This window comes from Bufo gargarizans, chromosome 5 (genome assembly GCF_014858855.1).
Source record: "Bufo gargarizans isolate SCDJY-AF-19 chromosome 5, ASM1485885v1, whole genome shotgun sequence".
In the NCBI taxonomy this organism is placed as follows: Eukaryota; Metazoa; Chordata; class Amphibia; order Anura; family Bufonidae; genus Bufo; species Bufo gargarizans.
Window position 1 is genome coordinate 453,250,013 of NC_058084.1, and position 22,104 is coordinate 453,272,116.

The window sequence follows — 22,104 nt, forward strand, 5'->3', positions numbered from 1 at the left end:
AGTCACAAAGGGTTAACAGTTTTTCTGTGTGATTGGTACTTTTCCTTTGTGCAGTCATCTAATAATCCTCATCTCTAAACTACCAGGACGTCATAAACACTTATTTAAGCCAGATTCTTATCAGTAAGATGAGGATTGAGCTTTGAATGAGTGTTTATGACGTGAGAGATCAGAGATAAGGAGTCTGTCTGCTCCTCAGATGACAGGAAAGGAGAAAAAATCCACAGGCAGCTAGTAGAGCAGGTCAGCTCTGTACAGAAAAAAAAGATTCCATATTGTCAATAAAGACCAATTGAAAAAAGGATTTTTAGCTCAAAATAAGTACAGGTGCAGTAATAAAAAAAAAATGCCCCCCAAAGGTGTACATAGCTAAAAAGTTAAATCTTGGCGTCATCAGACTTGAGAATCTTGTTTCCCTTAGCTGCCTTTTTAGCCCTTAGTTTTTCCTTTTTAATACATTTTCAAAAATTTCTAAATTTCTGTTTTCACTTTCTCATTATGGGGTAGTGCACCTAGCCTTTCTGCTGATTGAGGCACAAACTGAAATGGCGCCCCTCCCTCCCCAATGCCAATTTCTTAACCTAACCCCTTACCTTCAGCCCATGGCCCTTCGGCTGCCCCCCTCTTGCCCCTACCTGGCGCTGACTGATGCAATAGTCTCACCTGGCCTCATTGGTGGTGCACCCCTGATTGAATGCAGAACGATTGGGAAAGGTTGATTATTATTATTTTTTATTTTAGCAAAAGGCAGCAACACAAATAAAACAACAAAATGTAAAAGTATCTGAAGACTTTGAGTGCACATGATCCTTTACAGAGCTACAGACTGGCTGTGAGGGATCATGTGATACACCATGTGACTCAGCAGAAGCAGGAAGTGCTTTCTTTTCAGCCCCTCTTCCCGTTGGACATTTTGGCAGACTGTTCAGAACTTCAGAAGGTGCATCTACACTCTCTACTCACACTCATACTCTAATTTAGCGGTCTATCATAGCGTCCGGCTCCCTAAAAATTATTATTATGCAAACCACTGAGAGCAGAAAAAAAATAGCAAAAACAGTAAAATAAATTCTATAACAAACAAAGCACAACTGCAAAAAACATTGACAACTTACACTGGATCCAACTAGCTACACACAGAAGACAGTTGTCACTGCGCTGGCTCACCATGAAGCTGGCTGCCTTTTGAGACGTTAGCCGGCACACTGTCTTTCTGATGTGCAACTTCTCACGTGAAAGCAATTTATGGATAATAAAATATGGAATAAATTAATCAAATTTTTAAAATAAAAATAGTAAGAGAATTAGCGGCTTCTAACAGGATATTAAAATGGAGCTCCAACTTCAGCATACTCAGCAGTCTATAATAGGTAATTAATTAAAGGGGTTATCCCATGATTGATTTAAAAAATGAAAAATCGGACATCCTATAGTACATGACAATCCCTTTCTAACAAGGCCAGAACCAACCCTGGACCTCCCATGGATCTGGAGATCTCCTCATTCTGGCACCTCAGGGGTAGTGTCCTTGCTCAGGGGCGTGTATTTTCTGCTGTGGCGCTCTCTGTAACCGTCACAGCTTCTAACAACAGATACAGCTGAAAATTAAAACTGAGCACGTGAGATGGACAGTAAAATAAGGAAAAGAACAAACAGCAGGTGGCGCTATACAGATACATTTTATTGAATAACTCAGTGGCTATACAAAATTTGTCATCTCCATATGGCCATATACAGTGCTTACATGCATGCGCAGTAGTTAAAGTGATGCCGTGCCCACAATGGGCATCGCAGTGCGGATGCCCCGGCGAGGCAGCGCGCAGGCGCGTGATCTCGGCCGGACTGAAGGATGACGCATGGGAATAGGAGGGCGGGCATAGGCAGAGGCTGGGGCGGGGGAAACTAATGAAAAAGGCAGAGCAGCCTGGGCGCCAACACAGTGGGCGCTTGCGAGTGCTCATTTGCATATGAATTAAACGTAGTTTTCTCAGCTTCTGCAAGTGTAAAGAAAAAGACAAAGGTACCATTACATTCATGTATAGGTGTGCTATAGGACAATGTAAGCGCTGTATATGGCCATATGGTGGTGACAGACTCCCTTCAATCACAATCAGTTACTAATGTATTCAGATCCAGGCTTTGGTTTAAAAAATCTAGAATATTATTTGCGAGACACTCGGGACCCCCGCCGATCAGCTGTTTGGGAAGGCATCTGAATACTTTTGTAATTGCATATAATTAAAATGTTAGTATAGCAGGAGAGTTATTCAATATAATGTATCACATTTCTGGTCCACTTCACTCAGGTGGTCGCACACGCTCCATTTAAATCTTCAACTATCACCAGCCATACCTTCTGTTAGAAGCTGTGGCTGTTACAAGTAAAGAGCTACAGCAGAAAGGACACACTCGCTGAGAAAGGACATGCCCTCCAGCTGCCAGCCTGAAATAAAGCTAGAAGAAAAATTGGAGCAATTAATGAGGAGATCTCTGGATCCATGGGAGGTACAGGGCTGGTTCTAGCTTTGTTAGAAAGAGATTGCCATGTGCTACATAATGTCTGATTTTCACTTTTTGGATCCCCAGGAATTACAGGAACACCACTGGTTGTCACTTCTCTACCCTCCTCCAATCTCCTGACAGATGGATAATCAGCGTGCGGGTGACAGGCAGCTCAGGACAATACACAGTTCAACGGGATTGTCTCACAATAGACATTGGTGACTATTGCTATAACCGCTGTGAACCCCGCTGAAGTGGCAGCAGTGAAAGGACAGCGCCATGCCACTTCATCTCCTGCCGGTTTACTCAGGAGCGGGCAATCCAGACCATTATAATCAATGGTCGATCAAGGAAATCAATGATAAAACCTTATGGTGTTTATAAGCCGTCTGCTCATGAATTGTATATCATTTTACTCTTTACAATACCTATAGGAAAACCATGACTACACTGTTTACAGAAAGCAAAAGGAACCCGCTAATAGCACCAGTCAGATGTTACATCCCATGCAAAACCAGAGAGCTGCAGAATTCGCAGATACCCCGCCCCTGAGGACCCTGTATAAGCTAATGGCACATAACTCTCAGCTCCCCGACTGGTCTACCATTAAGAAGTGATTTAATGGATGAAGTTATAGCTGCTAATACCTCACTGAACCTCCTCTGCTCCCATTTTGACACTTCCCAGGTCCCGTGCCGATCTCTCTAACTTCCTGGCCCCTCTACACACAGACATAAGATGCTGCTGCCAATCACTCAACCAAAAGAGTCACCACTGACCCTGCTGATTAAAAACATACCTTTGTTCCCCTGATCTGTTGCTGCACTTAGAAGACATAATTATCTTTAGAAATATGCAAATGAAGGCTTCAGTGCACCGAAGGGAGGACCCAGCCACTTAGTGCACCTTAGCTTCTCCACTCTGCTTTTCTGGATGCAAACCCCTCCACCTGGACTTGTCAATCAACTGAAGGGGGAGTGTCCAGAGAAGCATAGCAGAGGAGCTTTCATGCACCGTAAGGCTAGTGGGTCGCCCTCAGTGCACTTAAGCCCAAAGTTGCATATTTTTAAAAACACTTTTTTCCCCTGTTTTTAATGAGCAGGGTCAGCATGGCTGGTTTAGTAGATGCCCTTTAAGTTATGTTATAGCACTTTCAAAGGGCACCAGATTTGTACCTATGACACTGGCTGACCTGTTACATGTGCAATTAGCAGCTGAAGGCACCTGTGTTGGTCCCATGTTCATATGTGTCCGCATTGCTGAGAAAAATGATGTTTTAATATATGCAAATGAGCCTCTAGGAGGAATGGGGGCGTTACCATTACACCTAGAGGCTCCGCTCTCTCTGCACTTTGATTGACAGGGCAAGGTGTGATGATGTTTTCACTGTCTCGTCCTGTCAAAGTGGAGAGGACGCGGCCTTTGCAGAGAGAGCAGAGCCTCTAGGTGTAATGGCAACGCCCCCATTGCTCTAAGAGGCTCATTTGCCTATATTAAACCTCATTTTCTCAGCAATGCTGGCACATATGAACATGGGACCAACACAGACGCCTTCAGCTGACAAGCGCACATGTAACAGGTCAGACAGTGTCATAGGGACAAATCTGCTGACAGATGCCCTTTAAGTTATGTCATTGCACTTTTAATACCTTGATGCTGTGTTGGCTGTTTAGACAGAAGCAGTGCATTGTGGGAGCTCAGGGGACACACCCTATGCTGTGTCCCCTATGTCAGACAGCGAAACAGTAAAGTACTTACAGCGCTATTCTACGGCTTATGTGCATCTGAGCTATCAGAGGAAGGAATTTGGCTTTATGTTGTGCAATATGTTCTGCAAAAGTGGAGCTCCCCTTTAAAAAGAGACTTCTACAAAGTCCTGAGAAAAGCTGCAAGTGTCACTTTAAACGTCAGGTGATAATGAGTTTAGCTCCACTGAGAACACAAACCAGCGCCATGCAACAAAGCACGGCAGACCGTGGAGAAGTTTTAATATTCTGCAATTGCTCTCGACAGAATAGAAAGAATATTTAGAAAACCAATAACATGAAGCCCACAGCGGAGCCCGCGGAGGAGCGGGGGCCGCGCAGGGACATCTGCTGCGTACAGTCTAAAACTAGGACCGTAGAGCAACAAAGAAACAATCTGTGGAAGGTTTTGCCCCAAAAGATCAACATCCATCTGTTTGAGACTTTAACCCCTTCTCACTGTACGTATTTGTGGCCTTAGTGACCAAGCAATTTGTTCCTGAAGAAGCCATCGGGGAAACACATTGGGCGGCCGGGCCCGAGGTGGCTAACATTACAGTGCCCTTTGTAATTTTATCATAACTGTTGGACTTTTGGTACTTACCTGCTGTTTACTTTGTGGTGATCAGTACACTCCAATTATATACTTACTGTGGTCCCAGCCATTCTTTGTGGACTATTTCCTCCATTTTATCATATTATAACATTTTGTTAGCATATATTTAATAAAGATGATATTTTATACATACTTTTGGTTGTTTGTGCTGTTTTTGTAGGTGTCCTATATTTGGAGCCAATTACGTGTCACTAAGGTCTGTATTTTAAAGCATTGGTACCAAGATATAAACTTAATACCCTAGAAGCATCTGATCAATGCAAGTCAGACCACTGGGACCCCCACCTATCACGAGTACGGGGGGTCCTCAGTCCCTGGAATGAACAGAGAGGTGGTCGAGCATGGGCACTGCTGCGCCTTTGATAGGGGATACATTTATATCTTGGTACAAACCCTTTAAAGGGGTATTCCCATCATAGACAATGGGGGCAAATCGCTAGCATATGCCCCCATTGCCTGATAGGTGCGGGTCCCACCTATATCGAGAATGGAGCGGGGAGCGCTGTGGCTGGAGGACCCCAGATTTCTCGGGGTCCGCCTACCACCAAGCGCTAATCCCTGCCTCTCCCATAGAAGGGAGCCAGGGCTCGGCTATTTTCGGCGGCCCCATAGAAATGAATGGAGGGTGGCTGTGCATGCGCAGGTCGCCCTCCTTCACTTTCAGGGCTCCGTTCTAGATATAGGTGCATGTCCCAGCGGTGGGACCCACACCTATCAGACAATGGGGGCATATCCTAGTGATATACCACCATTGTCTGAGATGGGAAAACCCCTTTAAGGGGGAGGAGTTTGCAAGACTTTTTAAAATCTTGCTGTGTAATATGAAAGAAAACCAAAACCTTTGTAACCCTAAAAAATGCCCCCCTTTTCTGATCCCCCACTGGGCCTTCAGTGATCACGTACCCTTCACAGCTCCCGTGGCCACTGCAGCCGATCACTGGCCTCAGTGGTCAAATGCTGTTCAAGCACGCACGGCCGATGAGGCAAGCGATTGGCTGCAGCAGTCAGGGAACAGATGAGCGTGATGTCATCACTACAGGCTCAGTGGGGACTTTTTTTTTTTTTTCACAGCACCTTCTTTAATTTTCAAAAAACGAATTTTGGAAAACCCATTTAAAGAGTTAATTCACAAATTGTGGATAACATGCTGTGTGTGTATGAAGAACGCACCAAGGCTTATGGTGGATGTGCTCATGTTCTATATTGCGGGGGCCAAGGAACCAGAGCCCAACACCAGGTCATGCCACCCGTCTCGCCTACACAAGATGGCAGAGAAACAAACACTGCACCGCCTTGTCTAGGATCTGAAGGGGAAGCAGCACCAGGAATGGCTCCTAGTTTAATCAATCAAATTTTTGGGTTAAAAGTTAGCAAGCAACGCAGGATGAAGAAATTAAAACCTAAAGTATTTTAAACAAAAACAAACAAAAATAAAATTAAAAAAATCTACCCTTTTCCTCCTATTATGAAGCTCCACGTACCTGCTGAAGCCCCTCCGTGCCGTACGCTGCCCTCATCTCCTCCAGCTCTCTGTTCAGCTCATCGATCTCGTGCTGCTTCCCGGCCAGTTCATCCTCCATCACCTCCAGCCGCGCCTGAGAACTCTGGGTGCCGTGTTCGGAATAAGTCTCCCGGACCCCAAATTCTTCCTCCTGAAGAGATCCAGCTTAGTTAATGAGGCAAGTGCGCAAAAGTGACCCACACAACATGTACACGAGCGAGAAGCGTCGCGCCGGCCTATCGCCACGGCAACCTCCTTTGTTGCATCTCGAGAGCGCTGACACATTTCCACCAAGTTCTCGACGTGTGAAAAACTGAGAAACGCAGTTTAAAAAAAAAATAAAACTATGACACAGACAAAAGAGGAGAAAAGACGGAGAGGGAGCCGGCGTTCAGCGCCTGTTAGTGTGTTATTAACCAGGCCGCTCGTGATTAACCACTTCGGTGCTGGAAGTAGTTAGTTCTGTTGGGTTAATAATACATAACAGTGCAGAGGATATACTGTACCCATAGTACGTGTGCAGAGCTGCTGGTCAGTAACGGAAAGCCGCCATCAACTACCTGTGATGAAAACAATAACCGGGAGTCTCTGAGCTCGACATAAGGATAATACAATGAGGGACGCAAACAGCATTCAGGAGGGGCGTCCCAGTGTACCCCATGTGGGTGTAGATACAAATACGGATAACAGTAGGTGGCGGTATATACAGCATCTACATTACTTCAAAGGATATGTTCAGATGGAAGATTTTGGGTGCAGGTTTCAGCACGGATTTGGTGCCGAAAACCAGATACAATCTGTTCTGAAACCGCCTTGCCGTGATTTCAATAGGAGGCTGCGCCAAAGTTTTTTGCAGTGCAGTTTTCAAGACCGCTCCAAAAACGTACAGGTCCATTCTCGGCATGGTTACCCCGCAGACCACTCATAAAGCTTCAAGCGGAGCCGGCTTGCGGTATAGCTCCATTCAATTAAAGCTAAACCTACAGCGGATCCGCGTAAAAGCCCTCGACAGGAACCGCAGCAGAGTGGTTTCTGCAGTGGGATATGCGCTGGATTTGGTCACGGACAAAATACCTCGTCTGAACATACCCAAAATACTGGTGGCCTATTAATATCAGATTATGGGGAACCAACTCCTGTCTATCGGCTATTTGAAAGGGACGCAGCCCTTGGAGTGCTGCGGCCTCCACGCAGCATACCGTATAGTGGCTGTGCTTGGTATTGCAGGGTTCAAGCCTCTTTCTGGGCTGCAATACCAAGCACAGCCGCTATACTGTATGCTGTGTGGAGGCCGCATGGAGTTGGACCTCCACCAGTCTGATACTGATGACCTATCCTTAAGGATAGGCCATCCGTATTATACTCCTGGAAAACCCCTTTCAGCACTTGCTTCTGGCAGAGTACTGGACCTTTAGGCGTCATGCACGCGGCCGTGTCCGTATTTCGGTTCGCAAATAACGGATCTGCAGAATAAGGAATATCCACAAAACACCTTCCAGTGGGCAACTTGCACTTTTCTCACTTTCGTCAATAGAAAGGACAATACAGACCAAAATAGGACATACGGGTGAGTGCATGGCTCCATAGAAATGAATGGGGCAGTGTGTTATCCGCTAAAACTGTGGATAGCACACGGATACAAGATACGGCGGCGTGCATGAAGCAGGTTCAGAAGCGGAACAGAGAGAAGCAATGTCATTTCACAGATTAAAACATGAGGATTATACATTAACCTTTTCTTTCAGGCTGTTATATGGCATCCAACAAGTAAATGCCAGATGAAGAGAACTAGTTCATGCGCAAAAATATGAAATACAAGACATAAATTCCTATCAGCTCATACTTAAAGGGGTTTTCCGAGATGAACTATCCTCAGGATAGGTCTTCAGTTACAGCAGCCACATGGAGCATCGGAAACCTGTCGTTTTGAGATGGGCATTGTCTATGACCTGTGCAGAGGCCATTGCGTGGGGAGGGGGAGGAGGTAAGCTCTGTCCATTGGTTACTGTGCATGGTGGATCCTGTGTTATCTATAGAGAGGTGGTATCTTTCATTGTAATGCTACCTGTGATAATTAAAGGTGAGCGAAGAGACTTCGGATGCCACATCCAAAATCGCTTCGCTAAAAAATTTGTTAGAATACTGTACGGATATTGGTCTCTGTACAATATTAGAAGGTATGAGCTCCGATGAGCCGAAAGTAAGTTATTCACAAAGTCGTGCGAGACTTCGTTGGATAACTTCGGTAATTGATTATTATTGTGAAAAACCTTGGAACCAAACTCGGCTTAGGTTCCAAGGTACCAGTCGGAACTGAAGCAGAGTTCGGTTCCAAGTTTTGAAGTCTTTTTTTTACTGTAATAATCAATTACCGAAGTTCCCCAACGAAGTCTTGCGCGAGTTGTGAATAACTTACTTCGGCTCATCAGAGCCCATACATTTTAATACTGTATGGAGACAGATCTCTGTACAGTATTATAATAAAATTTTTTAGTGAAGCGGCTTCGGATGTAGCATCTGAAGTCTCTTCGCTCATCTTTAGTGATAATAATGAGATGACTGCTGAGAAGCAATCTGTGAAGAAATGCCCATACAGTGGAGGAGGGAGGAAGAATGAGCTGGCTGTGAGTCCATCTTGATCTTTCAAGATGGACAAAGTTAATAAAAGGAGGGCAACCTGGTAAGTAGAGAAACAGGCAGTTTTCTCTGATACTATATATTACAAAGTTTCTTATATTCGCCTGTACTATAGATTTAGGCAAAGCTAATAAAGATTTAATATAAGACCTTGTTTTAAAGGGGTTTTCGAGGATTTTACCATTGATGGTCTATACTCAGGATAGACTATCAATATCTGGTGGAGGTCCAGCACCCCGCACCCCTTCTGATGAGCTGTCCAGGAGCAGCTCTGGAACTACACAGCTCTGTCCATTGTGGAGTGGAGTGGAGCTGGTTACTGCAAACCGACTCCCTCTGAAGTGAATGGTAGCAGCGCTGTAGCAACCAGCTCCGTCCACTATGCAACAGATGGCGCTGTAGTTCCAGTACTGACTTCTGGCCGCTAAAACGTGCAAAACCGGCCTCGTACTTCTCACAGCGCAGAGCCTTGCTACAATGGTATCCAGTCCAAACAATCCTCTAGGACAGGGATCAGCAACCTCCGGCACTCCAGCTGTTCAGAAACTACAACTCCCAGAATGCTTCATTCACTTCTAAGGGAGTTAGAAGAGCAGCCGAGTATGTTTGCATGCTGGGAGTTGTAGTTTCACAGCAGCTGGAGTGCCGAAGGTTGCTGGTCTCTGCTCTAGAGGTAAATTCAACTCTCTTGTCCTGGTCATTTGTTACAATGTATCAGCAAGGCCTCTTGCACACGACCGTATGGCTTTTTCTGTATTTTGCGGTCCACAAAAAACGGATACGCCAAAAATACGGATGACGTCCATGTGCATTCCGTTTTTTGTGGAACGGAACAGCTGGCCCCTAATAGAACAGTACTATCCTTGTCCGTTATGCAGACAATAATAGGACATGTTCTATCTTTGAAAGGAACGGAAAAACGGAAATGGAAGGCATACGGAGTACCTTAAGGTTTTTTTTTTTGCGGATCCATTAAAAGGAACAGTTCCATATACAGTCCATATACGGAACGCAAAAAATGTAAAAAGGAAAAAAAAAAACGTTCATGTGCAAGAGGCCTAAGCGTGTGGGCCCCATGGCCGTGCTGCGATGCAATGTACGAACGCCAACCGTGGGGCAGCCGCAGCAGATCGCGGACCCATTCACTTTAATACAAAGTGTATTAGAAAGTTACAGAACTGACTGAACACTGTTTACATATGAATGACGGCGTTTTCTTGCTGTGAAAAATTGCCAATGATTTGCTGCACTTAGTGGCGACAAGCGGACTGCTGTTCGTGCGATTGCTATTCTGCTTCTCTCCGGGGGAAGCGCTGAATAGGCCGGGACAACAGCCCCTGTGAGACACGAGACGTCTGGGCGGACGCATGTCCTGTCCTCAGATTTATGGAGATTAGGGCTGCAGCTAAAGGGAACATCTGATCCAAGTAATTAATAAACATCTAGGCAACCCTCTCCGAAATATATCATGACGGTCAGGAGTTCCAAGATTTAAGGGCGTATTACATGGACAGATTTTCTGCCCGATGATCACTAACAAGCGTTTGTATGGACGCTCGTTAGCGATCATCTTGCCGTGTAATACTGAACGAGCAAACATCGGGCAATCGTGATCTTTCAGCACACTGAAAGATCAGGATTTGCAGGCGGCAGATCACACTGTCCAACTACGATCTGCCGCCGGCAAACTAATGTACAGCATGGGGACGAGCGATGGCATGCTGCGGAGATCGCGGCATGTAATAGCAGCGGTGTCCTCAGCAAGCGAGCAGGAGATTGCCAGGAGCGAATGTTTCCCGCCTGACAATCGTCTGCGTGATTGAGGTGTCTTACAGACCCTTTAAGGAGGTGACTCCAATTACCCCAATTCATTCTGGTGCCTTGTGAAACACAAGTACTAAGCCCGTCTGTCTAATGCAGCACAGGATGGGTCCACCACAGCAAGACGCTCTTTATAACCACTCTCCATTCTGGCCACGAAGATCCTGTATATAAGAACCCCCTCTGTTATTTCCGAAATCCCTGTATGCAAAGAGGTATCTCCCAAGAAAGAGAAGCATCTCGCCAGTGCCACCTATTGGAAGCGGCTCCCTATTGGTCAGGTCTGACTTTCCAACAAGACTTGGGAGAATATAGCCAAGCCAGGTATCCTTCTGCAGACAGCTGTTTTAGGGGGCTTGTCCATCATCCTTATCGCCAAAGGGCAAGCACCCCAAAACAGCTGTCTACGGATGGATATTTGGTCTGGCTATATATTCCTTGTCAAATCCCAAGGCTTGTTGGATAGTCGGATCTTGACCCGTAGGTGGTCACCTCCAATAGGTGGTGCTGGGGAGATGGTTCTCTTCCTTGGTAGATACCTTTTTGCATATTCATTTCCTGTGGAGCATTGCCAATAAGTCTCCATACAGGAATGGGCTCTTTAAGCAACCTGCCTTAGCCATTCAGAATTTCCTAACGGGGTAGGACATTGGGTTTTCAACCTGGAAGATCTCTTTATATTTTTATTTTTAGATATTTTTTACTGATAACATATCCGCTGGAGAGTTGATCAGTATAGAAGTGAATGGAGCTGAGCTGCGATACAAAGGACAACCACTATACAATGTTCAGCGCGGGGCTTGGGAGAAGGCTGCAGCGCTACTGCGAGCACCGGTGCCTTCTCAGATAGCTGATCGGTGGTGGTCTCAGGTGTCAGACCCCCACCATCAGATACTGATACCGAAGACCCTTTTAATGTAGTAATAGGGATCTAGTAAGGGTACTTTCACACTAGCGTTATTCTTTTCCGGCATAGAGTTCCGTCCTAGGGGCTCTATAACGGAAAAGAACTGATCAGGCATATCCCCATGCATTCTGAATGGAGAGTAATCCGTTCAGGATGCATCAGGATGTCTTCAGTTCAGTCTTTTTGACTGTTCCGGACGGAAATAATACCGCGGCCAAAAATCCTGAAAACCTGCCGAAATGCCAGATCCAGCATTTCTTTCCATTAGTGCCGGGTCTGGCATTCAAAATACCGCAATGCTGGAACCGTCCTTTCAGTCTGCGCATGCGCAGATGGAAAAAAAAAAAATTTGAAAAAATAAATAAATGCCGGATCCGTTTTTCCGGATGACACTGGAAAGACGGATCCGGCATTTCAATGCATTTGTAAGACAAAATGCCTTCTTACAAATGCCATCAGTTTGCATACCTTTGACGGATCCGGCAATGGAACTGCCTGCCGGATTCCTCTGCCGCAAGTGTGAAAAGTACCCTAAATAGATGGACAGTGAAGGTTTGCACATTTTATCATCCCTCCTATACCCAGACCGTACAGGAGCCATGGGACAGCCATGTATTTTACACCATTATTGCTGTCATAGAGTCACTTTATTAGCAAAATATGAATGAAAAAGAAAGAAAATAAGTATAGCAGTGGCTATAAATCATAAAACCGGAAGCACAAACCACATAATCTGGATGTGATTGATGAGAAAAGAAATAAAGAAGAGCAATTTATTCACCATGAATTATCGGGGACAGCTCGGGACAGCACAAAAAGCAAAAATAAAATAAAAATCTGACATTCATGAATGAGAGCATTCACAAGGGAAGAATGATCTGCATGCGGCATGCGGGCACCTCGCTTACCTCAGAACTATAATCCTCAGCGGTGGTGGAAACTTCACTCTCAGGCTGCGATTAAAACAAAACCTATTTGATTAAGGTTCCCTCTAATTAATAGAAAACCCTCCATAGGTCTCGTTATTAAAGGCCCTCTGTCAGCAGGTTTGTACCTACGACACTGGCCGACCTGTTGACAGCTGAAGGCGTCTGTGTTGGTCCCATGTCCATATGTGCCCGCACTGCTGAGAAGAAGGATGTTTTAATACATGCAAATGAGCCTCTAGGAGCAACGGGGGCGTTACCATTACACCTAGAGGCTCTGCTTCTCTTCACTTGGATTGACAGGTGTGATCACCTTTTCACTGCCTGGTCCTGTCAAAGTCCAGATGGGGCAACAGTTGCAGAGAGAGCAGAGCCTCTAGGTGTAATGGCGACGCCCCCGTTGCTCCTAGAGGCTAATTTGCATATATTAAAACATCATTTTTCTCAGCAATGCGGGCACATATGAGCATGGGACCAACACAGACGCCTTCAGCTGCCAAGCGCACATGTAACAGGTCAGCCAGTGTCATAGGGACAAAACTGCTGACAGATGCCCTTTAAGGAGAACCCCGGAGGTGCTGTGTAAAAGGCCCATTAGGCCAGCGTGTGTGTGTGCACTTCAATGCTGAGGAAGTCGATGGCACGATACCTGCCGCTTCTCTAAACTTGTGTCCACGTGACGTCACTTCCTGCTTGAACAGTTGTCTCATGGGGATCTACATTACTATATGCATCAATGTCCACGCTCTACAAGGCTGAGATGGTGGCATTTACCTGTGGGCACTGAGGTGAGGGGCGATTAGGATCCATCTTATAGTGATGAATATGGAGGAGCATGGGCAGGAATTGTTGCTATGGGGATGTGAGGACTACCAGCTAAAGGGTTTGTCTCATTGGAGACCACCCCTTTAAGAATTTGGCCTGCCCAAAGCGGATGTTCCCTGGGGAAGCCAGGAAGGCCACTACAGAAGAAATGGCCGTCCTTGTCATACGAGCCAGGAAAAAAAGAGCTGCTCCAATAGGGCGACCTTCCATTTTGGCTCATAGAGAGGGAATCTAAACAGGGGAACCCTCTCTATGATGCCCATATGCCCCAATAGGTCAATGGAAAGGGTGTATCTTCTTGAGACAACCCCTTTAGGACAGGTAAGATCATTTTTATTTTACGTCTGAAAGGAAGGTCCAAGTGAGAGCCATAAGTGTCACCTGTAGATGGCCAGCACCAGACCACCATTCACAGATTGAGTGGTTTCCACTCTCTATCATTCAGGCTATATCTGGATTCTGTATAAGATGTTGCCTAGCAACAGTCACAATGAGAACTGGGTGACAACCCTAATCTCCGTTCTCTAGTGGAGAATTTTTTACTCGCCAGTTTCACGTGGTGGCGTGTATAGACGACATGCCTCCACTCAGTGCAACATCTAGACAAGGGTTAGGGTCCATTCACACGTCCGCAAAATGGGTCCGGATCCGTTCTGCAATTTTGCGGAACGGGGGCGGACCCATTCATTTTTCAATAGGGCGGGAAAAGATGCGGACAGCACACAGTGTGCTGTCCGCATCCGCACTTCCGTTCCGCGGCCCCACAAAAAAATAGAACATGTCTTATTCTTGTCCGCAGACACGGAGAAAAAAAGGCATTTCTATTGTAGTGCCGGCCATGTGCGGTCCGCAAAATGCGGAACGCACATGGCCAGTGTCTGTGTTTTGCAGATCCGCAATTTGTGGACGCGTGAATGGACCCTTAGTAGGATGCACGACAGATAACCCGTCCCTTACAATGTGGTAATACAACAGACTGTGGCATATACAGAGCTACTGACCTCTATGGTGTAAGTCTTGTCATGCTGAATCATTTCCCCCTGGGGCAGCGTTCTCATAATGGTGAACTCGGCAGTGGTGGCTGCTCCACCAGGAGCGGTCTGGGACAGGACGTCATCTCTCTGGGACAAGCCGGCTTCTGACACTAGTTCAGAGTTGTCGCGCTGCTTGGAGCTGGAGGACGTCTTCTTCTTCTTGCTCTTCTTGGCTGTATTCTGGCCGTCAGTCTGTCCCTTGCGTTGCCGGAACTGGGCAAGCTAATAAAGGGCAAAAAAGAAAATATAATCAGCTATAACTAAAAGCAATACTTGTATTACGAGGTTGGATTGACAGGGACAGAGAGGCTGGGGGGGGGGGGGGGGGGGGAGGACTTTTCTGTATTAACATTTAGAGTTATTACTACCAGGGTGTACCAGAATTTAAAGCAGGCTGCCACCGCTGTCCTATGGCTCCACCAGATGTCAAAATGCTACCTCCCTGGAACTCCACGGCCCCCCACGTGTCAGGATAATGGTTCTGTGGAACAGCCCTACACATGTCAGGATGACACCAGCCTGGAACCCATCCCCCTTCAAGGTGTCAGGGTACAACCACAGTTCTGGAACCCCTCAGCTGTCAGGGTGCTCCAGCCCCCAGGTATACTGACATAAAGCCACCAGGAATACTGACACACACATTCTCTGTCCCAGGTCACTAGCCTTCCCTTCACCGCCTTTGGTCACCAGGGATACTGACACTAATCCCTTTATCCGCCTCAAGCCACCAGGCATACTGACATCAACCCCTTTTCCGTTCCAGGAATACTGACAAATCTTCTTACTTGCACCAGTGAAACTGACAAACCCCCTTCCATGCACTAAACCACCAGGGATACTGACATAAACCTCTTCTCTGCCCTAGACTACCAGGAGTACTGACATTATCTCCTCCTCTGCCATCAGGAATACGGACATAAACCCCTTTCCCTGCACAAGTAATACAGAGATAAACTTCCTTCCCTGCCCTAGACCACCAGGAAAACTGACAATTACCCCTTCTCTGCATCAGACCACCAGGAAAACTGACATAAACCCCTTTTCTTCCCTAGACCACCAGGGATAGTGACATTTACCCTTTCTTATCTAGGCCACCAGGGATACTGACTGATAGTCTCCTTCTCTGTCCCAGGTCACCGAGAATACTGACAAACCCTCTCCCCTGTTCTAGATCCTGACATAAATCCCTTTCCTTACCATAGGAACGCAGGGATACTGGCATTATTCCCTTATCATCCACAAACCACCAGGGATTCTGACATTTAACGCCTTCTCTGTCCCAGACCACCGGGGATAAAAACATAAATAATACTTCCCTACATCAGGGGTGCTGACAAACCCTTCTCTGCCCTAGACCATCAGGGATGCTGAAATTAACCCTTTATCTGCCCTAGACCACCAGGGATATTGACAGTATCACCTTCCCTGCCCTGCCCTAGACTACCAGACATACTGACAAACTCCTTCTCTGTCCTAATCCAGCAGCAATACTAACGTTAAGTCCATTAGTGCTTTAGACCCCAGTGATAAAGAAACCCATCACGGTCTAAGACCACCAAGAATACTAACTTTAAGTTCTCCACTGCCTTAGACCACCAGTGATATAATCAATAACCTATTCTCTGCCCTAGACCACTAGCCATACAGCCATTAACTGCTTATGTGCTGTAGACTAAAGAAAATACCAACGAAAATAGTTATACTTACATTACACCATTTTGTTCCCTAAACCATCCAGGATACTTAAATTAGGTCCCCTACTCCCTTAGTCGACCAGTGATAAAGACATGAACCCCTTATTTGTCCTAGGACATCGGGGGAAATAATATTAACCACCATCCCTGTGGCTAGACCACCAGCAATAGAAAAGAAACATTCTATGCCCTAGACCACCAGGGATACTCTGTCAGGACAGAAGTACCTACAGTAAACACTGAAGAGCATCAGGGAAGCTAAAGCATTTACTGTAGCTTGTGCTTACAGATCCCCTTTAACCTCTACCCTTCCCTAGACCACCAACAGGACAAACATTAACCCCCTCTCTGTCCTAGACCATCAGGGATGCAGACATTAACCCATTCTCTGCCCAAGGTACCCAGAGATGCTGCTAACCCCTTCACTAATTTATTTGGCCGCTATACCACAATATTTTTTAATGCAGTTTTGGCTTAGAGCTTCAGTGGCCTAGAGGGAACATTGGTCCACATTTAGGGGTCACGCTTCTACATATATCACTAACAGACCACGGGATTCTCTCAGCAACTGCAGTACAACATAGAAAATATATGCTGTTCACACGATGAGCAGACCGGCCTTAGTCACCGTTCCCGTGAAGCACACACAGCTCCTTTCGCAGATTACAGCAACCTAAGAAGTTAATGACACAATCAATTTAACCAAGCGCTCAGAAGACTGTTTCTCCTGCAAAGCTCCACGTTAATCCTGCAAATCACATTTAGAGATTGGCGGCGGCTGTTATACGACTTGTGCCAAGATCTCATTTGGTGCACACGCTTATAGAACTTATGGGTACGCTGAGTGGAAAAATGTACAGGGCAGGTCCACCACAGAGGACCGCTTACAGTCTACGTCTCAAGTACAGCATAGATGGCAAGTAACCCCAGAATACGGTCACCACGATGTAGCGGACGGGCTCAAGATCACGATGTATTCTGAGAACATCACAGTGATGACACACACAACAAAGTCAAATTTGGGAAAGGACAGCCCGACGCTTCATGAGCACCCACATGTTGGTTATATGGTATTTAGCCTCGACAGGCATAGACCATACGGTACCTGGCTACAGCCCACTACCGAGGATGTCCTAGATTTGGGGACTTGCCTCAAAATCTGTTGGCTTTGGATCTGTCTTGCACAACTTATTTGGAGGCAATGCTTTGCGACAACCTGGAAGGAGTCTCCTGAGCCAATCGGCCAACCTTGAAAACAACCTACCCTAGACTTTCCTGAAGAGAACGATGACAGTCCGTAAAAAGCCAACAGTGTTATCATGGGCACGGGAAAAACTTCAGAAAATCCAAGACTTCAGGACACTGTGTGCTTTGTCCACCGGCAGACCCAACTTCTTAATCAATCAGCCTAAATGCCCCTGCCATCGCCAAGTTGCCCTCATATGTCAAACGTATGGGCACTGTCCTTTTTCTGCTCCTCGCAAAGACCATCTACCCCCCACCTTGTCCCCCATCTCATTACACCCAATGGTTATCTGACTGACTGTCAGCTCAACCGATAATCTAACTGGTTATAAAGGGTTGTCCAACTGGTAAAAAAGGAATAAAAGAAGTCAAAGTCGCCTCGGTGAGGCACCGCAGCTTCCATTCTGATGCTTTCTGGGTCCTGAATCGATAGGGACCAGGAGGTACAGACCGCCAGGGGGTGCAATCTTCTGTAGCATTGACCACTAATGTTAATAGGGTAGATGGACAGAGATTGACCTCATGGGAAAACCCTTTTTAAGGGGTTGCTCAGTCCCCATGACCCACCTGATGTGGAGTGGAAAGAAACAGCTGCACGCTGGCGGGACAGTCACCAAAGTAACCGTCAGATGCCCAGACAGTATCATGAATGAGTCCTATTAAGATTAATACGATACTTTCTGGGCGTCCCCCAATGTCCAATGTCAGATCAGGCAGGAAAGAGGTGCTCAAAAACCCCTTTAAGTAACTAGGATAAAGTTTTTAAGGAAAAGTTTTACACCTTCCTAAACCTTGCGGTTCAATCCCTCTTCATTTTCTAGATCTCTGCTTGCTGACGCATTTTACACTCAGGAGATCTAATCTGGATACAATTGTAGCAGATTCTCAACTGTGAGAAAGATTTCCATTCACTGATAGTAAGAAGAAGTAACAAACGGCCTTTATTCCTCCATGTATAGCGTGACCCCTTTCAACCCACCCAGGGGTCTTTCTCAAACATGGTTTAAAGAGGTATTCATAGGATAGGGGATAACTATTAGATTGGAGGGGGAACTCACTGATCACGAGGACCGCCGGCTATTTCCAGCAGTCCCAGAGAGATGAATGGAGCGGCAGGGTGCATGTTCAGCCAGCTGCTCCATTCATTTCAGGGATTGACACGGGGTAAAAGGTCCCCTTTCTAGTGATCATTAGGGGTCCCACACCAATTTAACAGCTATCCACTATCTATTGGATGGGGGGGTAAACGGTTACAACTGGAATATCCCTTAAAGGAATTTTCCAATGTCACAAAGCTCAGAAATCAGCCGATCCTCGGAATTTAAGGGCTCAGAGTACATCCATATGGGATGTAAATTAAATGGGTTGTCTGCATATTTTTAGGATATGCCATAAGTATCAAATAGGTGCAATTCCCCCCTCTGGGACCCGGGTCTATCTCCAGAATGGGGCCCCCCCAAAGTGAAGGACAGTGCACCACACCCTCCATTCGTTGCTATGGGACTATGGGAGTGCACACGGCTATTTATGGAAGTCCTATAGCGGAGAATGGAGACCACACTGCGCAAGCGCAGCCAACGCTCCATTCACCGTTACAGGACTGCCAGAATTAACAGAGCCAGCGCTCTGCTATTTTCAGAACTCCCATAGTAATGAATAGAGGGTGGCTGCACAGGCGTGCTGTGCTCTACTTCACTTCGGGGGCCACATTCTGGATAGGAGTGAGTCCCAGAGTTAGGACACATACCCATCAGACATTAATCGCCTACTATCCCATCAATATGCCACCAATGTCCCAGTTGGGAAAATGCCTTTTGAGCAGAGAAGTCGGTGGCACACTTTGCAGCAAACCTACCGTTGGCTTTTGCATAAAAATTTGCAACCAATCTATGGAAGAATCTGCATCAGTTGTGGATTTTGCAGCGGAATAACCTCCCCCATCCTATGCAATACGGGGGCATCAGTGGCAGGCACACCTATGGAGGCATCAGTGGCAGGGCCCCCCCTTTGGAGGCATCAGTGGCAGGCCCCCCCTTTGGAGGCATCAGTGGCAGGCCCCCCCTTTGGAGGCATCAGTGGCAGGCCCCCCCTTTGGAGGCATCAGTGGCAGGCCCCCCTCTTTGGAGGCATCAGTGGCAGGCCCCCCCCCCCTTTGGAGGCATCGGTGGCAGGCACACCTATGGAGGCATCAGTGGCAGACCTACCTATGAGGGCAATGGAGGCAGACACATCCATGGGGGCATAAGTGGCAGGCACACCTATGCCCACTGTGCAGAGAAATGTGAGGCAGCCTCGGTCATACAAATGGAGATGTGTTACCGATCCATGAGTGGTGGGTGAACGGGACAAGCGTTAGGAAAGAAACTACCTAAGGGGCTTCTCAGATAGCGATTGCTACAAACAATATTCTGCAGGCATATAGCGTATCTGCCGTCAGTGAGCAGCGGCGGGGTTACAGATTAATTCTCCAGAATAAGCACTCATTAAAAAGGATTCGGCATTGGCGCGTTTCGTTCTGCTAGGATGTGAAAAAGGAATATTACCGTACCTTGTAGCAGAACATGTCAGCAGGAACGGTCCCAGTGTGTAGCCCCTAGACCCGCAATCAGCAGGTTGTATGCCCTGTGACTTGTGATGTCTGAGCTTATGTGATTTACAGCAGGGTTAAGGTTTACGTGCCCACAAATCCTGTTACCATATGATAACCTTAAAGCGGCAGTAAGCCGGCCGCACTGCGGCCAATAATCAGGCCTCCGAGATATGGCACGAATACTGAGCGACACGAAAGAGAGATCATAGGGGGGAAAACCTGACCCGCACCTGACCTCCTCTAATGCACGACACAGGGAAATGTCCATAACCTGTGACAGAAGATGAGCGGCGCTACCTGGGCGCTGCTTATCTTTTCCTGCCGAAGAAGGCAGGAAAAGCAAAACCTGATCATGCACACCTCAGCTGCTGCAGAACCTCATCATGCACACCTCAGCTGCTGCAGAACCTCATCATGCACACCTCAGCTGCTGCAGAACCTCCTAATGCACACCTCAGCTGCTGCAGAACCTCCTAATGCACACCTCAGCTGCTGCAGAACCTCATCATGCACACCTCAGCTGCTGCAGAACCTCATCATGCACACCTCAGCTGCTGCAGAACCTCATCATGCACACCTCAGCTGCTGCAGAACCTCATCATGCACACCTCAGCTGCTGCAGAACCTCATCATGCACACCTCAGCTGCTGCAGAACCTCATCATGCACACCTCAGCTGCTGCAGAACCTCCTAATACACACCTCATCTGCTGCAGAACCTCCTAATGCACACCTCATCTGCTGCAGAACCTCCTAATACACACCTCAGCTGCTGCAGAACCTCCTAATACACACCTCAGCTGCTGCAGAACCTCCTAATGCACACCTCAGCTGCTGCAGAACCTCATAATACACACCTCAGCTGCTGCAGAACCTCATAATGCACACCTCAGCTGCTGCAGAATCTCATCATACACACCTCAGCTGCTGCAGAACCTCCTAATGCACACCTCAGCTGCTGCAGAACATCCTAATGCACACCTCAGCTGCTGCAGAACATCATAATACACACCTCAGCTGCTGCAGAATCTCATCATACACACCTCAGCTGCTGCAGAACCTCATAATGCACACCTCAGCTGCTGCAGAATCTCATCATACACACCTCAGCTGCTGCAGAACCTCCTAATGCACACCTCAGCTGCTGCAGAACATCCTAATGCACACCTCAGCTGCTGCAGAACATCATAATACACACCTCAGCTGCTGCAAAGTTTTATTTTTTTAATAAAAGTTTTGTATCAATTAATGGTGGGTTGGACACAATAATTTCAGTGTTAATTTGTATTTAAAGGGGTTCTCCAGGAATTAAAATAATGATAATACTTAAATATTATTTTATAATATATAAATATATACACAAATACCTTTCATTAGTTATAATGGCTCATTTTGACTTGAGAGCAATCATTGGGAGAAATAAAATGGCAGCTGTCCTATCAGTACACACAAAACCTGTCCTAATCACACAGGAGGACAAGTTACTTCACAACACTGAGCTAAAGAACTGCCTCATCCCCCTCTCTGCTCTGCTTGTCAGGAATCATGAGCCTGAATACAGGTGAATCTCTGTGGGAATGGAAATGATGAGGAGACATGAGAGGAAGTAATGTGTGGCTAATGAGCAGCAGCACCTCTCTGTATTTCATGTCTCCTCATGAACTAAATTTCCCAGAGATTCAACTGAAGATCTTATCAACTGTATTCGGAATTATAATCCCTAACAAGCAGAGCAGATAGGAGGATGAGGCAGCTCTTTACCTCAGTGTTGTGAAGCAAGGCTACTTTCACACTCACGTTTGGTGCGGATCCGTCATGGATCTGCACAGACGGATCCGTTCAGATAATACAACCGCATGCATCCGTTCAGAACGGATCCGTTTGTATTATCTTTAACATAGCCAAGACGGATTTGTCTATGTTAAAGATAATGTCTTGAACAACATTGAAAGTCAATGGAGGACGAATCCGTTTTCTATTGTGCCAGATTGTGTCATAGAAAACGGATCCGTTCCCATTGACTTACATTGTGTTTTGGTGTCCGCCTCCAAATCGGAATAGA

At 46.5% G+C, this 22,104-nt stretch overlaps 1 protein-coding gene across 1 annotated transcript in view; it reads right to left on the reverse strand.

The window, feature by feature from the left end:
- The window catches only part of LOC122939516 (A-kinase anchor protein 9-like), an 83,916-nt gene that overhangs the window by 32,667 nt on the left and 29,145 nt on the right, over positions 1-22,104 (reverse strand). Inside the window, exons 2-5 of the mRNA XM_044295583.1 lie at positions 14,482-14,736; positions 12,638-12,682; positions 6,871-6,924; positions 6,345-6,515 (exon numbers count right to left, since the gene is read on the reverse strand). Coding sequence (XP_044151518.1) covers positions 6,345-6,515; positions 6,871-6,924; positions 12,638-12,682; positions 14,482-14,736 — 525 coding nt within the window. The remainder of the gene's footprint in view (positions 1-6,344; positions 6,516-6,870; positions 6,925-12,637; positions 12,683-14,481; positions 14,737-22,104) is intronic.